The following is a 21,656-nucleotide window of genomic DNA, read 5'->3' as shown; positions in this document are numbered from 1 at the left end:
ATTCAAACCACCAAACTGCTGACCTTCTGATCGACAAGCTCAGTCTTAGCCACTGAGCCACCGTGTCTCTTAAGAGCACATATAAGAGTATCTTAATTGTTATCATCCAGCAGGGCCAAAGGCAAATTGGAGGCAATGTTATTAAACCTCCTCTCTAGAACCATGGAGAGTAAAACACTATATCAAGCCAATGAGAACACTCTTCTATCCAATAACTACTGTTATTAAACTACAGGAGGTAGGAAATATAAAAAGTTTAGTACAAAAGATGCATTTACGATAAAGAAAACATCTACTCTTTTTAAAAAATAAATCTAAGTCAGGCACTCATTTCTTTATCTCTCAATTAGATCTCTCAAACTCTAGCATCACCAAGATAAATTGCAAGAAAAGACACTTAGTGTGACACTGGAGGAAGATAAATAGTGAATCATACTGAACATAAGAATCCATATTTGGCCTGATCATAGCCATAAGGCAACATAATTTTGCCACATTGTTTCTACCAGCAGCCCTATTTAAGGTGACCCATACTTTGCTGGGGAGGAACAGGTCCCAGGAACACCTAAAAGGCCACTGTGAGTATACATGCTATATGGTGGACAAAACTGCTGATATTCTATCAGTTGGATTCTAATTGGGTAAGTCCAGATAACTTGCTTTGGGTTATTGATATTATCTAGATAAGCTTGATTCTTTGAATCTTGAGGAACTGGTACTGGTCCTCTGAATTTTGTGAGATACAGGTATCTCCTGGATTGTCAAGATAGCTTAGACTTAGATGGTTAGATCCTTGTAACAGTGTCAGCAACTCTGAGAGAAGGGGTTTTCGCTCCAGCTTTGAAGCAGACAGTGGCATGCCTCTTTCTCAAGAGACCATCACCGAACATTTCCATTCTGGGCAGTTATTGTCCCATCTCTAACTTTCCCTTTACGGGGAAGATTATTGAGAAAAAAAGTCACATAGCAGTTGCATAGGGTCTTAGAGGAAGTCTATTATCTAGACCTGTTTCAGTTGGATTTCAGGCCAGGGTTAGTACAGTAGTGAGAGATTAATGAGTCATGCTTGCTGATAACCTTTGGCAGAACCAGGGTGAGAGTGATGGGTTCATTTTTGTGCTCCCATCTTTCAGCAACCCTCAATAACCTTCTATATTACCAACCACTAAGATGCAAGGGTTGGGAGTAGTGGGGGCCATGCTGTTCATTTCCTTCAATGGTCATTTTTAATCAACATTGACAGGGAGGAGAAGTAATGACCACAGCCCTTCACATGTGATGTACCACAGATTCAACATTCTTGACCTTTTGGTATAACAGCTATATGGAACTGCTGGATGAAATAATCTGTCAGTTCAGGGCCTAGTATTAGCCAAATGCTGAGGATACATATCAACCCTAAGCTGACCAAATCCCCAATCACAACCAGTGTGCAATTTGAGGTCCTCCTGGACTCAGCTACTGTTCAAACAGCAACTTTGCATCGGGCCGCCATGTGCAACAGTTGCACTATTTTCTTAAGTCCTTCAGATGGTTAATCATGCGTTAATCACCTCATGGTTGGACTACTGCAATGTGTTGTACATCTGGAAGCTAGAGGCGGTTCAAAATGCATGGAGTAGTAATGTGCACTTCATTTACACCCATGTGTCATTATTGCTTTGCAAGCCTCAAGTCATATAAACAGCTTTTCGTAGCTTAGCTTCTGATTATTTGAGGGACAGCTTTTCTCTAATTGCTTCTACCTGTCTGCCTCAATCAGGCTGAATTGATATGCTCTGGGTACCTTTAGCCAAATATTGCCATCTTTCAGGAAGGAGGAAGCATGTCATCTCTGTTGTGGCAACTGTCTTTGTAACAACAACCCCCAGAGACACATATACTGTATTTTTCCTCCATAAGACACACTTTTTTCTCTCCCCAAAGTGGGTTGGAATGCCTGGGCATCTTACGGAGCAAATATTGCCGAAGGCCCACCCCCCACCCCCTTTGACTGTTTTTGGCCTCTGCACCAGTGGTGGGTTGCACCCGGTTCAGCTGAACCAGTAGTAGTGGTGGTGGGAGGCCCTGCCCACCTGCCCGCTTCTGCCCATGCATAGAAGCATTGTGCGCACGCATGCGCCCGAACCGGTAGTAAAAATATTTGCAACCCACCACTGCTCTGCGCATCCCGTTTTTGGCCACTGCACGGCCCATTTTCAGGTAATTTCCACATTTCAAATCTTCCAAAAATCTCTTCCCAAGCTTGGGCGAACATGCTTGTGGAGTGCCTGGCAATTTTTTCTGTTATTTATGTGAGTTGTCTGGAACAGTCATGATGTTATTAAAATTATGTATTATTTTAAACATTGCAAGCTGCCAGAATCTGTCTGAAAGTAGGCAACCTCATAATCCAATCACTAATACAATCATGTGAGATGAAATGGCTGATTTAAGACTTTTTCAAAAAATCTTTAAAAATCCTGAATCCCTCCCAAAAGACTGAGGTGATTGCCTCATGTTGGAGAGAGAATGGTTTAAACACCTTAAACCTCCTTCTAACATATGCAAAACTGAGCATAAAATATCACCAGCCATTATTAAAAGTTCCCAAGCAGGTTATGAGGACAAAAAACATTCCCGAGTTTGGGGGGGGGGGGGGATCCACCTAAAGGAGATTCTCTTTTCTCTTTGCTTTACCTAATTTCTACTTTAAGCAATGAAATATAGATGTAGACATTTAAAACAAAAACACATACAATTTCTTAACACAAAAGAGTACTTACATTTTTAGATGAAGGACTTAGAAGAGTTGTCTTGGCAACATTGAGGCCATCGATCACAACATCAAAAGGGGGATGTTTGTTCACAAATGTTTGAAAACGTTCTAATTCCTAAAACCAGATTTTAAAAGAAAAATAACATGTAATCTATATTATAGTAATCTCCTGTATTAGAATTATGTAGAATAGCCTCTAAACAAGACAGGCAGCACATAAATCCAATAAATAAATATTACTAAATTAGAAATGTGACTGATGCATGAAATATTTTCTATAAACAAGTTATACAAAATGTACAAACTTACAAAAGCAATAAGTATTTGTCACAAATATTTAGGATAAAATATCAGTAATATAATATGTAGTGCTGATTTAAAAAAAAATAAAGAAAAATGTTGATACTGATATACAAGCTAGTTAAAATATGCCATCAATTGATTCACATCTAATGAAATTTATGGAATCAGGTTTTACTGTTATATTCAAGTGTGCAGCCTGGGCAGCCAAGTTATAGCCTCTTCTTCTATAGCCATGGTTCTTAATTTAGACATATCCTGGAGATAATGGACCGATTTATATTTGTTTCTTAGTCAAAGGTTCGATTTGGTTCTGCTACTGCCCAGTTTGTGTAAAACAACTTGGCCTGGGGTTTTTGTGGGGGTAATGACATTAAAATAGATAGCATTCTCTGACTAATTAGTTTTGTTTCTCTGAAGAGCTACCAAGATTTTTTTTTCTTATCAACTTTTAAAAGCTGTAAAAGCCTCCTTGTTAATATAGAGACATTCTAAACAGAGATGAATATGAACTGTTTCATTACAATGCTAATCTTTTGAAACTTGCTTTGTTACAATGCTCTTTTCTGAAACCTTTTGAAAAACTTCTAAGAACAAATAAAGGGGGGGACTTAATACTTTCTTCTCTCGCAAGCTACACAACGGGCCAGCAGAGTTTGAATAATTGTTGAATAATTGTTTGAAGAAAAGAAATAATGGCATCAAAATCAAAGTCGGGGAGACGTCCTTTTAGGAATACACCTCACGCACTTGGCACAAAGTTGCAGCTTTCACCCTCTACGCCCCCTACTGGAGATTTGCTAACGAAAGAATTTTTTTTTGAGACTCTTAGAGAATTTAGAGAGGAGATAAAGAAACTTAATGCAGACTTATATGATAAGCTTGATACTAGGATTGCCAAAACAAAGGACGATATGGTGGGACTTCTGTCAACTGTATTGACAGAATATGTTGCTGGAATGGAAGATAAGCTAGAGGTTCTTGATGAAGCCAACACTAACTTGACATCCAAAATTGAAGTGGTGCAACAAAAAGTTGAAAACGCAGAAAAACAAATTGTTATGATACACTACAAACAGATGGAGCTTGCATTAAGAGTCAGGGGGCTGCGTGAAAACGAACAGGAGAACTTGAAGCAGATTTTCTCAGAGGCCTTTAATCGTCTGGTGGGAAGACCGGGGATCAACTTTGACTGGCAGATCGAAAAAATTTATCGCATTAACTCTTGGGCGGCAAAACAGAGACAACTTCCTCGAGATGTAATTATATATTTTACTACAAGAGAGTCTAGAAACGTGATACTACAAGAGTCTTATAATACCAGGCTACAAATTGGTGGACAGGACTTGATTGTCTTGAAAGAAATACCACCCCAAATGCTAAGAGCCAGGAGAGATTATGCTTTTCTAGTGGAAGAACTCAGAAACCGTCAGATACAGTATAGATGGGATGTGCCATTTGGTATTATAATTACATTTGATAAGCAAAAATATCGTCTCAACTCTGTATGGGAAGCCCGAGATTTCTATCACAAGACCCTGAAGGTGGGACACCCTGAATCATCTGGATCTGGAGAAAGACTACGAGAAGGACAAGATAAACAGCAAATCACACAACTACCAGACAGAAAGCACCATCTCCTCCTTCCGGAAGGGCAAGGGACCAGAGAACAAGGACCTAGCCGTACGACTACCAGACGAATGGGAAAACAAGGCAGATTGCAACAACCTCAATAATCATCGGCCATTGATCAAGGAGTTATGTCTGAACTCTTTACAGAAGAGAAAGAAAATATTTTACTATCTCAAACAGTTCAAGAACGATATAACTTGTCTGCAAGAAATTCATATTAAATTAACTGATCCAAAATATCTGTTCAACCTCGAACTTGGTCAATATTTTGTGACCTCTGCTACGCAAAAGAAAAATGGTATAGTTGTATACTTAAGAAAAGACATTAAGGCTGAGTGAACTGAAGCAGATCCCTTTGGAAGATATATCACATTAGACCTAATTCTAGAAGGGAAAAAGACTTGATGGACAACTTTGAATTTTATACAAATCATTAATGATTTATCTTCTAGGGTGAAGAAGACAAAGATTGCGGCGAGGGTTCTCTTGGATCATAACCCAGTCTGGACGGAATTGGGAAGGGTAGTGCAGGCAAGAAGGTCTTGGAGGTCGAATGGGAGTTTATTTTGATATGAAAAGTATATTAATGATTGTAAAAAATTGCTATCTGAATACTTTGTTCTGAATATGAATAAGGGTATATTCAGGGAATTTGTAGGAGATTTAAGTAAAGCATATATGAGAGGAGTACTGATGAATATAAAAAAAATATATAGACATAAACAAGGGCAAAAACAAAAAGAGTTGGAAGAGGATACCAAAAGAAAAATTTGAAATGTATCCAAATTGTGTTATAGAGGAAGGAGGCACAAAGGGGACAAAATTAAGGGTTTAGAAATAGACAGATACTTAGATAAAGAGATAAGGCCCCTAGCTAGAGAAGAGTACAGGCAAAAGCTGAATCCACAAATAACTTCTGGGGAAATCCTGCAGGTAATCAAACAATTAAGATTAGGAACAATGTAAACTGCTTAAAGTTTGTGTAATGGTAAGAAGCTGAGTTCAACGCAGAGATTTTACTGACTTTTTTTCTTCTCTTTCTTTTTTCTTTTCCCTTTTTTTTTCTTTATTTTTATTTTTTTTATTTTCTTGGTTTTAATACATCTTAGACTGTGTTTGATAAAAAGCTATACCGTGTACGGGCTCTGGGAAGTCGGGAGGGGGGAAGGGAGGTGGGGTCATAGGGGGGAGGGGGGAAATATAGTATGTGCCAGATTTTAAAGTAACATGATTGCACTTGTATACTGTTGCTTTTTTTAATTTTAGTGTAAAAATAAGAAGCTGAATATATCGATAGATAGTAGAAATACACCGAAGGGAGGAGCAGAGGGAAAGAAGAGGGAGGGGTAGAGAGGGTGGGAGAGAGGATTGGAAGGAGGGTGAAATGGAAGGGAGGGGGTGTATTGGGAGAAAGGAGTGATAGAGGGGGAGGGGAAGTAGGAGAGGGGAATGTTGGAGGGGAGAAAGGAAAGTTGGAGGGGGGAGAAAGAAAGGGTGTATGGAGGGTTGAAGTGGTATATTGGTTTTGTATTTTGGGGAGTAATTTTGACAAGGATGGCTGTGTTTATTGCCCAATGTTATATGGCCCCAATCATGCACAGTATATATGTGACTGTATGAAATGAAAATGAAAAAATGAAAATAAAACATTTGAATGCAAAAAAACTGAGAAAAGGGGTAATTGGGTCCAACAATTTAAAAACCACTGCAATATAGAAGGAAAAATCAATTGTCCAAACAAACATACAGGAGGAAAAGGTGAAAGAAACTTCACACACCTTACAGGCAGGAAGAATTACAGGCCATGATTATGGAAGAAAAATGTAGGACCTAGCATACTGTAAGTCTAGCATACCGTCTCTCAACCTTGGGAACGTTAGGATATGTGGACTTTCAGAATTCTCCAGCCAGTATGAGTGGACTTGCTGGCTGGGGGGGTATCCTAGAAGTCCAAATATTTTAAAGTACAGGTAGTCCTTGACTTGCAACAATTCATTTAGTGACCAATCAAAGTTACAATGGCACTGAATGCCTTCCATATGACTTTCAAAAATTACATACAATATGATGACTGATTTGTCTGGACTAATCATATAAAATCAAGTTGCATATTTATTTATTTCCTAGGTCCATAACACAAGGCAAATTTCTCCTATACTAATAATTTAGTTCTTCTAAGAAAGTAGCCCAAAAATGGGTTCAGCACATACTGAAAACATCAAAGGGAATTCTAGCAATTGTCTTATTTCTCTGTAAAGTGGAGACAATGGGGTTTTTTGTTACTCCAGCAGCAGCTATATCTAAAGGGAGAAGAGCTCTGATTGAATGATGACTTTTGTATTCACCATTGGAGCACTAATTAGCTTACAGTTAGGATTTTCATATTTTGCAGATTTCTGACCTCCTAAAGTGACAAATGAATCTGTACAATTCCCTAACTGGTTCTGGTAGAATGGAGGTGATTTCTGACCTGTGATCTATCTTTGCATATGCAACCTGTCAAGTTTAACAAAGCCAGAACTTTGTAATAACTCATTCCCTACTGTGCTTGGAAAAATCAATATGTAGGTTATCCACAGGGGTGCCCAACTCCCGGGCTGTGGCCCACTACCGAACTATGGCCTATTTCAGTGATGGTGAACCTCTTTCTTCTGGGGTGCCAAAATTGTGTGCGTGCGCTATTGTGCACCTGCGCTTGCCCACTCACCTGCGCATGTGTGAGTGACCCCCCCACGCATGCACGCATAACCCCTTTCCTAGGCTCCGGAGGCTTTCCTGACACCTGGGGAGGGCAAAAATGGCCTCACCCAGCCTCCTGGAGGCCCTCTGGAAGCCGGAAACAGATCGTTCCCAAACTTCCGTTTGGGCTGTTGGAGCCATTCCCCCCACAGCCTCTGGAGGCTTTTCTGAAGCCTAGGATGAATGAAGACGGCCGCCTCTGGCCCCCCAGAAGGGCGAAAAATCAGCTGGCAGGCACGCCAGAGTTGACAGCTGGTGTGCTACCAAATATGGAACCATGTGCCACCTGTGGCACACATGTTATAGGTTCGCCATCATGGGCCTATTTGAAACCGGGCTACCGGAGAGATGGGCATGCACATGTGCGTGAAGCGACACTTGTGTGAGTGGAGGGTACTTGTGCTCACGAAGCTCCATTCATGCAAATGGAGCTTTGACCGCACTGCCCTCTGCTCATATGAGCAGAGCTTCATGCATGAGCACAAGTGCCCTCTGCCTAAGCTCCCCCTCCTTGTGCAAGTGGAGCTCTGCGCATGGGCACAAAAGTGGCTACCATTTGCGCAAGAAAAGCTTCACAAGCACTCTCTGCTTATGTGCAAAGTTCCATTTGTGGAAGTGAAAAGCGTGCACATCTGTCACTCACACGCATTGAGCTTTGTGCACCTGCGCCTACCACTCACACACACCTGCACTGGGCCGGGCCACCAAGCTGGAAAGGTTGGGGACCACTGGTCTAACAAATCCATGCAGAACCACCCCAAAATCTGCATCCCACTCCCCAAGAGTCACAACATACAGCTGAAACCCTGAGTTTATGGCATTTTCTTTCTTTCAATAAACCACCTAATCAACTTTTTGGAAATATATCCAGAGATATATTTGTTTGTAATTTTTAAGGTTAAAATTTTCTGTTGTCCCAAGGATGATAGCTGGCTTATGGTCAGGTTTTCTTAAACTCTGTTGTTGAATTTGGTGTTAGGTTTTAGTTTAGTTCCTTCTACAGTCTATCATAACTATCTTTTGAATTATCCTTATTCAAAACTGAAAAGCATAAAATAATGTAGTTTTCCCCATAAAAGAGCTGCTTTAGCCAATATCAATCACTTTTCTGCATTTTTAAAAATTATATAATATTTTTAAGATATGATGAGAACTAAACACAATGCTTTAAACATGGTTTTATCATAGATTTGTTGTATAAAGATATTATTATATTGTCAGTTCTTTTTTTCTATTCACTTAATAATGATTCCAAACATCACATTTTTCTTCTTTACAGCAGCTGCACACTGAGTTGACATTTTCATTGAGCTGTCTAGCGTAACTTCCAGACCACTTTTCTGATCAGCTTAGATCCCATTAATGGACAACTCAGATTTCTGGGTGCCAATATGCACCACTTGTTTACACTGAAGCAAATTCATTCTATTGAAAGCAACCTATTGAAACTCATCACACTCCCTTTATTTACAATCCAATTTAATATCCCATTTTCCATAGTAACCAACTAGAGATCCCTGGTAGCTTATAATAGACATTTTCTGCTGTTTTTTTCATCAAATAACTGTTATTCAAAATCAAGCTTCCTTCAGACTTAGATGTACACTTACATACACCATACCCAGGATCCATAAATTAATTTTAGTATTTTTTTAAATTGCTAACAGATTTAAGAATTGGTGAGTTAACATTAATACATTAAAAGGTCATTTGTACTAAGGTAGCACATGTAAGTGAAAAAGAAGGCGGAGGGGTAGACATTTGACCTACCTTTCAGAAGCAGGTTTTTTTCCTAAGAAAAACTCAAATTACTCAGATTGTAATTACTTTTCATTAAAATAGTGTTTGATTTTAACAATCCAATGGTGAGGAGAGAGAAGAAGGGAAATAAGCAAATTAATGATTTGCTGAATTGTCACTCTACTTCTGTCACCAATAAATCCCTGCAAAGTGATAATTAATTATTATTAAAAGCAATTTCCTTAGTGTGATGAGAAAAATAGTAACTGAGATGAGTGAATAGAGCAGTAAATTCAATAGTATCTGATACACAATAGTATAAGATGATACTAAATATACTCTAGAATATTTAGAATATCTAGAAAGAGTGCAGAGAAGCGCAACAAAGATGATTAGGGGATTAGAGGCTAAAACATATGAGGAACGGTTGCAGGAACTGGGTATGTCTAGTTTAATGAAAAGAAGGACTAGGGGAGACATGATAGCAGTGTTCCAATATCTCAGGGGTTGCCACAAAGAAGAGGGACTCAAACTGTTCTCCAAAGCACTTGAGGGTAGAACAAGAAGCAATGGGTGGAAACTAATCAAGGAGAGAAGCAACTTAGAACTGAGGAGAAATTTTCTGACAGTCTGAACAATTGATCAGTGGAATAGCTTGCCTCCAGAAGTTGCGAATGCCCCAACACTGGAAGTCTTTAAGAAGATGTTGGATAGCCATCTGTCTGAAACAGTATAGGGTTTCCTGCCTAGGCAGAGGGTTGGACTAGAAGACCCCCAAGGTCCCTTCCAACTCTGCTATTGTATTGTATTGTATATGGTGAGGTCAGCAATGAGGTCTCAGGGTCCAAGCTTCAAACTGTTTATCAACAGGTCTCAGTAGAGATCAGAGGAAAATGTGTAATAAAAGTATCTATATGTACTAGAAGCAGATGAAACAAGCTATCTTTATGCCAATGGAAAGTTTATACATGACATCTATGGATGTACAACTGTTTAATTTAGTTAAATGGAGATTAAGTAGCTCAGATTTTCATCCTTTAAATAACAAGAAAATATTACTGTAATACTTTACATTAAGAAACTGTAATGAAGGAGATGTAGCACATGCATATGGTCATGTGCCAGAGTAGAACTTAAATAGATTAGAACATAGAACAAGATAAGAATCATAAAAAAATATCTGGGGAAAAAACAAGGAAACTCCAGTTAATTTATGAGCAGTGTTTCTCAACCTTGGAAACTTGAAGATGTCTGGACAAATGTTGGCTGGGGAATTCTGGGAGTTGAAGTCCAGACATCTTCAAGTTGCCAAGGTTGAGAAACACTGGTCTAGAGAGTTGAGGTAAGGCAGCAAACCAGTAGCTATAAGCAACAAAGAGAGAGCCGAGTAATGCCTACACCCAGAATTTCAAACAATGCTGGAAAGAACTGAAGAATTCTAAGAGCTGCATTCAGGATGAATCAGAACAATGAAACTATAGGTGTGTCCTCATGAACAATAAATGGAAAATTTAAGCAGGACTAAAGTTACTTAACTGTTCTAATAAGAACAGATTACTGGACAAAGTTGAAGATTGAGGTGATGATGCTTATACTACCACGCTTTCTAAATCTACAAGAAGAATTGTAAGCATTTTTGAATGCCCTATGTCACAGGGACTCTTGATTGGCTATCAGCTCTTAGGTTTATTTACATAGGGTTAAATACTTATATCTCTCTGGGAAAGTCCCCTCAATCTAAGTATTGGTGGAAAGCACGCACCCTTTTCAAATTCAAATAAAAAGACGATGTACTAATTGCATCCATTCATTCCCAGTAGTTCCACAAACTCCCTAACTTGGCTTTTTTCCAGATGGAAATGTAAGTGGCAAGTCAAGGTGTGGGATGTTGTATCTAATACAACCAAACATAAACACATTACAAAGAAGCTCAAATACAGTTGACACAAAAGATTTGTTCCATTATCAGGAACTTATCTTGTTGGGGAACTTTTTAATTCAATGTATTATAATTGGATTATAATCTAATTATTCACATGTACATTCTTTACAATATGACATTAGTATATTAGGCATTCATGGCATACATCATACATACATGTATACATAAATGCATCTATACATACATACAAGTTATTCTTTAGTCCAGTGTTTTTCAACCTTGGCAACTTGAAGATGTCCGGACTTCAACTCCCAGAATTCCCCAGCCAGCATTCGCTGGCTGGGGAATTCTGGGTGTTGAAGTCCGGACATCTTCAAGTTGCCAAGGTTGAGAAACATTGCTTTAGTCAATATTGAATGTTTATGAATTTGTTGTACATACAGTTCAAAAATCTAAATTACAATGGCTCTAAAAACCAGGAGTTTTTCAGTACTGTAGCAATATACTGATTACTGAACTCTTTAGGCAGGTTCAATTGCCATTTTAGGCACTGATCAAGACCTTCATGGGAGGAAACATTTTTCTCCTTCTGAGCACTAGCATAATTCTTGGTAATATTTAAAACCTGATACAGTGAAATTTTCCAGTTGCCAGGCACCGCTCCTCCCACCAAAAATTGTGTAATTTATTTATGAATAAAATCGATGATTCACTCTACACGTTCCTCTGCACTTTGGATGGATAAGTCAAGAACCAGTCTTACCAGACAAAACAGAATTCAAATTGTGCTAATTCTCTGCTGGACTGAAATCTGTAACAAGCAGATTTATTATTGTAGGAAACTTTTCTTGCATTAGAAATGACTTTTTGCATTTTTTTGTATTGCCAGAAACTCTGTATAAAGTAGCAGACCTGGCCATGATACCACAGGGAGACAAATCCAGATGTTACAAGATTTCTACATGATCACTAGGCCAGATAAGGTAAAGGTTCCCCCGTACTTGTGTGCTAGTCGTTCCCAACTTTAGGGGTCGGTGCTCATCTCTGTTTCAAAGCCAAAGACGTTCTCTGTGGTCATGTGGTGGGCATGAATAAACAGCGAAGGTGCACGGAACGCTGTTATCTTCCCACCAAGGTAGTCCCTATTTTTCTACTTTCATTTTTTACGTGCTTTCAAACTGCTAGGTTGGCTGAAGCTGGGACAAGTAACAGGAGCTCACTTCATTACACGGCACTAGGGATTCGAACCGTTGAACTGCTGACCTTCTGATCGACAAGTCAGTGTCTTAGCCACTGAGCCACCGCGTCCCTCTAGGCCAAATACCTCCTCTTTAATCCAAAGGTGTGGATTGTTAGCCCTGTGGTTGTTAAGCAAACTCATTATTTGCTATATGGTGGGTTTTGCCAGAAACTGGAAGCAAACGCCAGTTATTTGACTGCTGTGAATGTGAGGCAGTTGCTGAGTATCCTAAAGTGCAATAAAATAATTGTGTGTGTATTTGGGTGTGGAGGGGGCAAACATCAGAACTTCAAAACCAGATTGTAAGTAGCTTTTGAGGGGGTATTACAACTTAGTTGTAACTAAGCTACTTGTCATAAGTCAAGGACTACTTTGTAACATGGTGTGTTGACTCAGCTAATATACTGGGAAGTACATTGAACGTTATCCCATCCCAATTGTGGTCATAAATCAAGGACTACCTGTATGAATAGTGTTCTCTCAAAACAGAAGCTTTGCTTTTTTTCTTTGTGATATTTCCACCTCACAAATCTATTAGCCATAAATTTAATTTCGATTGTAAACGTATCTTAATAACATTTATATCATAATCTTTATCAAAACAGAGAGTCCTACCAGTAATTCATTTAAACTAAATTGCACTCTAATTTCCAATATAATCATAAAGAATGATTGATTAAAGTAGGGAATGACAGGTGTTTTTTAATGAGTCATTGTGACTTCAGAGGAAATGGCACATGTGCGTATATATCCACCTGATCACAAATGCAGATTACTCTAATAGGTAGCAAAAAATAGAGTCTCACTTCCATAGTGATGTCTACACAATTACAAAGTAAGCAAAACCTACATATGGTCAAAAGTTATTTCTACCAGGTTAGAAAAATAACATTTTTCTTTAGCTAAAAAATGAGAGGTCCTTTTAATGCTGCGTCATCATCTTTTAGTACCTCTATAAAAACAGATTAGCACATAAAAGCTTTGGGCCTGTTTACTCTGGACAGCTACAAAAGAGGCAGTTTAATGAAGTGGGCAATCCCAAGCCTCAAAGCTTTATGTCAATCGGAATCAATATTTGTGGCTCCTAAGCTATTTCTAACTACAACTGCTAGAAACTGATGACACTTTTAAGGAAGGAAAGACAACAATCTAAAATAGGCTTAACAGTGTTCCAAACAAAGAACTACCCCACAAAACTAGGAGAATAAAAAAAAAATCCTAATTTCATTTATATGCAACTTTTAGTATACTGTCCTGCCTGCTGCACTTCTTGGTAATACAAACATATTGTATTAACCCTTGTCACTAAAATTTTCCCCACTCTGTTGGGTTTTCTGTGCAGTTGTCTCATTATATTCAATCATAAAATGATGAAATATCTTTGAGTTTAATAGTATCGGTAACATTTTTAGATCGTTGGTTATTTTGAAACATAAAGTATCTTCAACAATCAGCAGAAACCTCTATTGTTAGCGGCTATGTGTTAATGTAACCAGTAAAACTGAGATTTAAAGGACTATCAATGAATGGCTCATATAAATTTCTGCAAATTTTGACACTCTTTACATTTTTAGTAAGCATAATAATCAGTAATGTCAAATTATAAAAAAAGTTCTGTATTTTAGCTTTTAGTATTTGAAAGTAACAAAGAAATAGTTTTCTACTTAATAAAAAATTGACTTAGCAACATGAAGATTTTGGGACTTCTAAAATTATCACCAAAGATAATAGTTACATACATATATGTAACTGTAAAATTTTAGATGAGTCAGTAACTAAATAAACTAAAATATATTGTATAAAAAATCAAGAAAAACATTAACTGTATTAACCGTATAACGCACATCTGATTTCCTTTCCTTAACTGATTAAAAAAATGATTAGTCATAAATGGAATCTCCCTAAATACCCAACACATATCCAAATAAAAAATTCTATCAAAGCAATGGTTTCAGCTGTTCCCACAATAAATTCCTTCCAGAAAACCCCCAGCTGTGTGTAAAATACCCAAACATTTCCAACCCTGAGCAATTCCTGAATGTTGCTGGTTAACCAACTTAGCAAACCATGAGCATTTACTATCATGACTGGATGAAAAATAACTTTGCTGAGTCAAACTAACCACTCACATGATCCAGCAGATGAGTTCCAGAAAGTTGAGACCATCCTTATAGCTGACTACTGCCTCAAAACATGAAAAGCGCTTTTAAACATGGAAACTTGGCTATCACTATCAATAAAAAGAAATGACCTGTCCTCCCCATAAAGTTCTCTAAGTCTGCTTTAAAGACAACTTTGCAATCACCACACCTTGCACCAGTAATTCATGTCAATTACATCTTCTATTCATGTCAATTACATCTTCTATTAAAAAGCTTTGATGCCAGCTCTTCAAGAACTACGGATTTTCACATTCAGTGAGCAATCTGTAAGGATTTTCATTTGAAATGCCTTTCTTTGTCTTTCCCAAACAGTGTACATAGAGGCAACCCTTCTACTGGGGGAAACAGGGGCAGCTTCTGACACAGCCATGCAAACTCTGCAAAGAGCCCACCCAGTTCCTTTAAGATCGATTTTTGGATGCTTCTCACAGCCTTAATGCTATATGTATGTATGTGTGCGTGTGTGTGTGCATGTGTGTGTGTGTATCTTAGGCTGCTGTCGCTAAATGCCAGGTCTGTAGTTCACAAGGCTCCCCTCGTTCGGGACTTTATTTTAGACGAGAGGGCAGACCTGGTATGTATTACTGAAACCTGGCTGGGCCTGGAGGGAGGAGTCCCCCTCGTAGAGATGTGCCCAGAGGGCTTTCAGATGCTTCATCAGCCGCGAGCCCAGCGAAGGGGTGGGGATGTGGCCATTGTTGTCCGAGAGTCTTTAGTACCTCGTAGGATCCCTGCTCCGGAGCTTGTCGGGTGTGAGTCCCTGCTGGTGAAGTTGGACCTCAAGGGTCAAGTGGGTCTGCTGTTAACGTACCTGCCTCCCAACAGCGTTGCAGCAGCCCTCCCCTCGCTCCTCGAGTTGGTAGCCGAGCTGGCAGTTGAGTTCCCCAGGCTTATGGTTCTGGGGGATTTCAATTTGCCTTCGCTCGGTGAACGCTCTGATGGAGCGCAGGAGTTCATGGCTTCCATGACAGCCATGGGCTTGACCCAAGTAATCCGGGGCCCAACTCACTCGGCGGGTCACATGCTCGACCTCGTATTTCTCTTGGAGCAGTGGAGTTGTGACCTTGGTCTGAGGGGTAGTGAGATCTTACCCCTGTCATGGTCAGACCACTACCTACTGAGGCTTGACTTTCGGAGACCTAACCCCCACTGTAGGGAGGAGGAACCGACCAGGTGGTTCCGCCCCAGGTGACTTATGGACCCATTGGGTTTTCAGACGGAGCTTGGGGTTATTCCTGACTCTCACCCGCAGTCCGGCGGAGACTCTGGTTGCTGCTTGGAATTCAGCAGCGACAGAGGCTCTTAACCGGATTGCGCCTTTACGGCCGATCCGAGGCAGTGGATCCAGGAGGGTCCCTTGGTTTACTGAGGAACTCCGGGAGATGAAGCACCGAAAGAGACGCCTAGAGCACCGATGGAGATCCAGTAAGTCCGAGTCGGACCGAGCACTTTTAACATCCAGCATCAGAATCTACATCCGGGCAATTAGGACGTCAAAAAGAACATACATTGCCTCTCTGATTGCTTCCGCTGAGTCGCGCCCAGCCGCCTTGTTCAGGATAACCCGTTCCCTCCTAAATAGGAGGGATACGAGCGATCCTTTGCAGGGCAGAGCTGAGGACTACGTCCAATTCCTCGCGGATAAAGTTGCTCGGTTTCGGGCAGACCTGGACTCCAATCCCGCAGAACCAGCTAAGGCACCAAGGGATAATCTGGTAGGACATCACTGGATTGATTTTCAAGCTGTTACCCCTGAGGACGTGGACAAGGCCATGAAAGCTATAAGTGCCTCCACATGTGTACTGGACCCGTGCCCCTCCTGGCTGGTTGTTAACAGCAGGGAGGTGACACGGGGCTGGATCCAAGCGGTTGTTGCTGCCACCCTTCGGGAGGGGGTCTTTCCCCCCGCATTAAAGGCAGCGCTGGTGAGACCCCTCCTGAAGAAACCATCTTTGGATCCAGCCGTCCTTAACAACTATCGTCCAGTCTCCAACCTCCCCTTTGTGGGGAAGGTTGTTGAGAAGGTGGTGGCCTTTCAGCTCCAGTGTTCCTTGGAGGAAACCAGTTATCTAGATCCCTTCCAGTCGGGTTTCAGGCCTGGCTACAGCACGGAAACCGCTTTGGTCGCATTGATCGATGCTCTCTGGAGAGCCAGGGATGGAGGTCATGCCTCCATCCTGGTACTCCTTGACCTCTCTGCGGCTTTCAATACCATCGACCATGGTATCCTTCTGCGACGACTGCGGGAGGTGGGGGTGGGAGGCACTGTCTTACGGTGGTTCTCCTCTTACCTCTCGGACAGGTCGCAGTCGGTGTTGGTCGGAGGGCAGAGATCGACCCCTAGGCCCCTAACGTATGGGGTGCCGCAGGGTTCGGTCCTGTCCCCCCTCCTCTTTAACATCTACATGAAACCGCTGGGTGAGATCATTCGACGGCACAGGATAAAATACCACCAGTATGCGGACGATACACAGCTGTATCTGTCCGCCCCGTGCCAACTCAATGAAGCGATGGACGTGATGTGCCAGGGCCTCGAGGCTGTTAGGGACTGGATGGGGGTTAACAAGCTTGTACTCAATCCAGATAAGACCGAGTGGCTGCTGTGCTTCCCTCCTACGAATTGGCCAAGTGTTCCACCTCTCAGGCTGGGGGGTCAAACAGTACGCCCCTCAGATAGGGTCTGCAACTTGGGAGTCCTCCTGGACCCACAGCTGACTTTTGAACACCATTTGTCAGCTGTGACCAGGGGGGCATTTGCCCAGGTTCGCCTGGTGCACCAGTTGTGTCCCTACCTGAACCGGGAGGCTCTCACAACAGTCACTCGTGCCCTTGTGACCTGTAGACTGGAATACTGCAACGTGCTCTACATGGGGCTGCCCTTGAAGAGTATTCGGTGACTTCAGCTTGTCCAGAATGCAGCCGCGCGAGCGATCGTGGGTGCGCCTCGGTTCACCCACGTAACACCTATCCTCCGCGAGCTGCACTGGCTGCCTGTTGATCTCCGGGTACGCTTCAAGGTGCTAGTTGTCACCTACAAAGCCCTTCATGGTATTGGATCTGGGTACTTGAGAGACCGCCTACTGCCAATTACCTCCACTAGACCAATTAGATCCCACAGATTAGGCCTCCTCTGAATTCCATCAGCCGGCCAGTGTCGACTGGCGACTACCCGGAGGAGGGCCTTCTCTGTGGCTGCTCCGACCCTCTGGAACGAACTCCCCGTGGAGATTCGTACCCTCACCACCCTCCAGGCCTTCCGCACAGCCCTTAAAACCTGGCTGTTCCGACAGGCCTGGGGCTAAAGACTCGCTGCCCCACTTCGAATGGTATGATTGTTGTGCTTTTTTTAACTATGTATGGTTTTATGTTTTTTGTAACTTTGTTTGTTTTTCCCTCCCTTTGAGTTGTGAGCCGCCCTGATGGCTTTGCACATGCTCGTCTGGGCCAGGGGGCATGTGCATGTCCAAAAATGAACTTCCAGTTTCTGATGCATGCATGTGCGCCAGCCAGCTAGTCTTCCGGTTACTGGCGCACATGCGCACATGATGATCATCTGGCCAGTGCGCATGTGCACACAGGAAAACGGAAGACTAGCTCTTCCAGTTTTTGGCACTGCCGCACACACGGCTAATCATCGCACACACATGCATGCCAGAAACCCGGAAGAGGAACAGGCAAGGCCACGTGTGCCAGGCAATATGGCTCCACATACCACTTCGAGCACGCGCGCCTTAGGTTTGCCATCACGGAAATAGAGCAATCCTTCTTTTAAAAATTCAGTACAGGTAGCTGTAGACTTAGAAATGCTCATTTAATGACCATTTGAAGTTACGATGGCACTGAAAAAAGTGACCGCTAGTCCTCACACTTACAATCCTCACAGCATCCCTGGGGTGATGTAAACATGATTTGGGCACCTGGCACCCATCCACATTTATGACAATCATAGTGTCCTACAGTCATGCGACTTCCTTAGTGACCTTCCAGATAGCTTCCAATAAGCATAGTCAATGGGGGAAAACAGCAGTGAACACTGCAAGACTTAGTCATATGTCTCACTTAATAGCCACAGTGATTTGCTTAATAACCACATGGAAAAAAGTTGTAAAAACTGTGATGTCACACTTAGTGGCAAAGTTTGTGGTGTCTATTGTTATTTTAAATTGATGACTATCTCCAAACAACTTCAAACTACATAACTTATTAATTCCTTTCTAAGATGCTCTCACCTAATAGTTAAATAAAATCAAAATATTTATTTGGGGGCAAAATATGAGAAGATAGCTTTCAGACACTGGTCTTGCTAAGATACAGCAAAGCCAAAACAAATGTCAGATCCAAGATACAATAGCACCATCTAGTGGCCAGTTTTCTCTCCTACCATACATGCAATATAACTGGCTGTGTATATCCTTTGAAAGTGATTTTCAGCATATACTGTATGTCTTTCTGAATAGTTAAAGCAATCTTGTCCTTCTGGACTTCTGCCACTCCTTCACAAATCATTTTGATATCTCTGTAAGCATATACAATTATAAAGTCAGTTTGCATGTGGCTTATCATATTTGTAAGCAAATCAATTACATGACTTAAATTATAACTATTTAAAGATGTTTGAAATGTTATGTCTCTAATAACAGCAGCAACAGCAATGATTTATTTATTTAAATTACATACCACTCGACTCTCAACAACCCTGGGCAGCTCACAACAATCAAAGAAATTAAAATAAAATCAACAACGTAACAGATAAAGGAAAGGCATGGCATATACAATGATGCACAGCAGGGTGGATAAAAATCGATGGGTTTTTTTAAAATAAAAAATTGGATTTTTTAAGATTGTTATTAAATTTATGTTAATAAAATGCTTTTGGAGTACAAATCTATCTAAAGATAGTTTTCTATTTAAGATACATTAATAATTTAATTTATTCAGCATGAAATTGAGCTTAGTTATGTAGCAGGAGGTTGTACATTCTGCAATATTGGGACTGTCAGTAAGTCAACAGTGGATCAGAGGAGGAGCCACTGCTGGACAGAGATTACAGTTGCTCTTTAACAATTATGATTTAAATTGAGTTGATTTAAATCAAGCTATTTTACTAGTGATTTAAATTGTCTGGATTTAAATCAAATCCACCCTGATTCACAGGATCTCATTCTTCCTTACTTAAAGACCTGGGTGATTAGCCAAGCCGTCACAGCTCTTCTAAACAATAGCGGAGTTAGCTCTCAGGAGGAATCTCATTCAGAAAGCAGGTGTTGCTATAGAGCAGTGTTTTTCAACCACTGTGCCGCGGCACACTAGTGTGCCGTGACATAGTGTAAGGTGTGCCGTGGGAAAAACACTTTATATATAGTCAATATAGGCACAGAGTTAAATTTTTTAACATTTTCTAATGGTGTGCCTCGTGATTTTTTTCATGAAAAAAGTGTGCTTTTGCACAAAAAAGGTTGAAAAACACTGCTATAGAGAAGGTACACTTCCAGGGTCTCAATAGACACCAAAGGAAACCAGAGCGTACCAACTCTGTAGGATCAATTGGCCAGGCAAATGTTATGGCAACCAGGCCTCGTGCCACGTAGTGCAGTATTATAGTGTTACAGAAAAATATAATCAAATTTTAAAAACTTTCGTTTAACTGAGACTCACCTGGGGAGATGTATTTCGAAATATATCAGTGCCTTCAATCACATCCCTTTTTATTTTTTCCTTGACATTGATGAATTCTTCTTCATTCAGATTAATATCTTCCAAAAGGTGACCACAAGAGCAACACTGCCTGCTACAGTAACAATGAAGTCATATAATAATTATTTTATTATCTACTTATAAAATATTAGCATCTTAAATATGTTTCTCCTTATTATATAGTTCCAGCCTTATTACAATTACCTTTAGGTTGATAGTACAAGATGTCCAAATAAATCTACCTATGCAAACTCAACTAAATCAGTCTATTGAATTAGCAACCTTTTTTTGTTAAGTTTTGTTATAGCATGCTGGTTTCTGCAGACAGCACAGAAATGAAGTTAACTATGCTACTGGCAGGTTGGCAAAACAAGTATCTAGTAATATTTTGATGGCTTATTTACAAGGCTTGATTGAATAGTTTGATAGAAAAATATTTAAATATTAAGTAAATATTAAGTAAACTTGCAGTTATGTGTAAAAGCTTCAACTGGGTCATTTCAACATAAACCTAAATGAATCAAAAGTTTGTGTATTCTTTCATTCCTTTTTTCCCAGTCACAAGAAGACATGAATCCTAAGGAGCAATAGGACAAACTTCAGTGAAATATATTTAATATTAATTAGGATTTACTGAAACTTGCCACTCAAAATTCCATGATCTGGCTTTCTTTAATTAATCATAATTAAGTTTAACTACACTTTACACTTTAGAACACTAAACAAACATAAATATTTTAATCTGTTCTTGGTTGTGACAAATTAAAAGAGATCAGAGTTATTTAAAGAGCCTGCACAAAGCTCAGATGTATTCAAGGGGTGTTAAATTATTTAATTATTTTTCATAAATGGCACCATTCAAAAGAAACAATAAAGAAATCTAAGAAAGAAACAAAAAGACCAGAACACATCACCTCCAGCAGCCAACACCCAGATAAGCAAGGTTTAAAACCAAGCAAACAAGCAGAAAACAATAATCAAGGAATATAACGAAGAAAAAATCACACCCCCACCAAACTGGCAGGGTAAACTACTGTACAGTATTTACTGTACACTCACTACATTTATTTTGTACCTAGTGTAATGAAACAACTGCAACTAACATCCAAGCAGAGAACACCAAGAACTCCACAGTCCAATTCTGTATACTTACAGTATATTCTCTTCCATTGGAACCAGAGGTGGTATTCAGCAGGTTCTGACCCGGTAGCAGAAATTTTGAGTAGTTCGGAGAACCAATAAATACCACCACTGTCTGGCCCCATCCCCATCTATTCTCTGCCTCCCAAGTCCCAGCTGATCAGGAGGGAATGGGGATTTTGCAGTAACCTTCCCCTGGAGTGGGGAGGGAATGGGGATTTTGCAGTAACCTTCCCCTGGAGTGGGGTGGGAATGGAGATTTTACAGTATCCTTCCCCTGCCATGCCCACCGAGCCACACCCACAGAACCGGTAGTAAAAAAAATTGAATCCCACCACTGATTGGATCCCAAGGGTGCTTTTCCAAAAG

The 21,656-nt window shown here is 40.5% G+C and overlaps 1 protein-coding gene across 3 annotated transcripts in view; it reads right to left on the bottom strand.

The window, feature by feature from the left end:
- Positions 1-21,656, bottom strand: part of PRORP (protein only RNase P catalytic subunit) — a 47,523-nt gene that overhangs the window by 20,826 nt on the left and 5,041 nt on the right. For all 3 annotated transcript variants that reach the window (XM_014073796.2, XM_014073797.2, XM_087723688.1), the window contains exons 4-5: positions 20,109-20,241; positions 2,766-2,873 (exon numbers count right to left, since the gene is read on the bottom strand). In XM_014073796.2, coding sequence (XP_013929271.2) covers positions 2,766-2,873; positions 20,109-20,241 — 241 coding nt within the window. The remainder of the gene's footprint in view (positions 1-2,765; positions 2,874-20,108; positions 20,242-21,656) is intronic.

Source organism: Thamnophis sirtalis, unplaced genomic scaffold (genome assembly GCF_051295495.1).
Source record: "Thamnophis sirtalis isolate CommonGarterSnake01/CBP01778 unplaced genomic scaffold, rThaSir2_p1.2 scaffold_1, whole genome shotgun sequence".
Classification (NCBI taxonomy): domain Eukaryota; kingdom Metazoa; phylum Chordata; class Lepidosauria; order Squamata; family Natricidae; genus Thamnophis; species Thamnophis sirtalis.
Note: the sequence above shows the minus strand (reverse complement) of the source record. Positions and strands in the feature narration are given on the sequence as shown.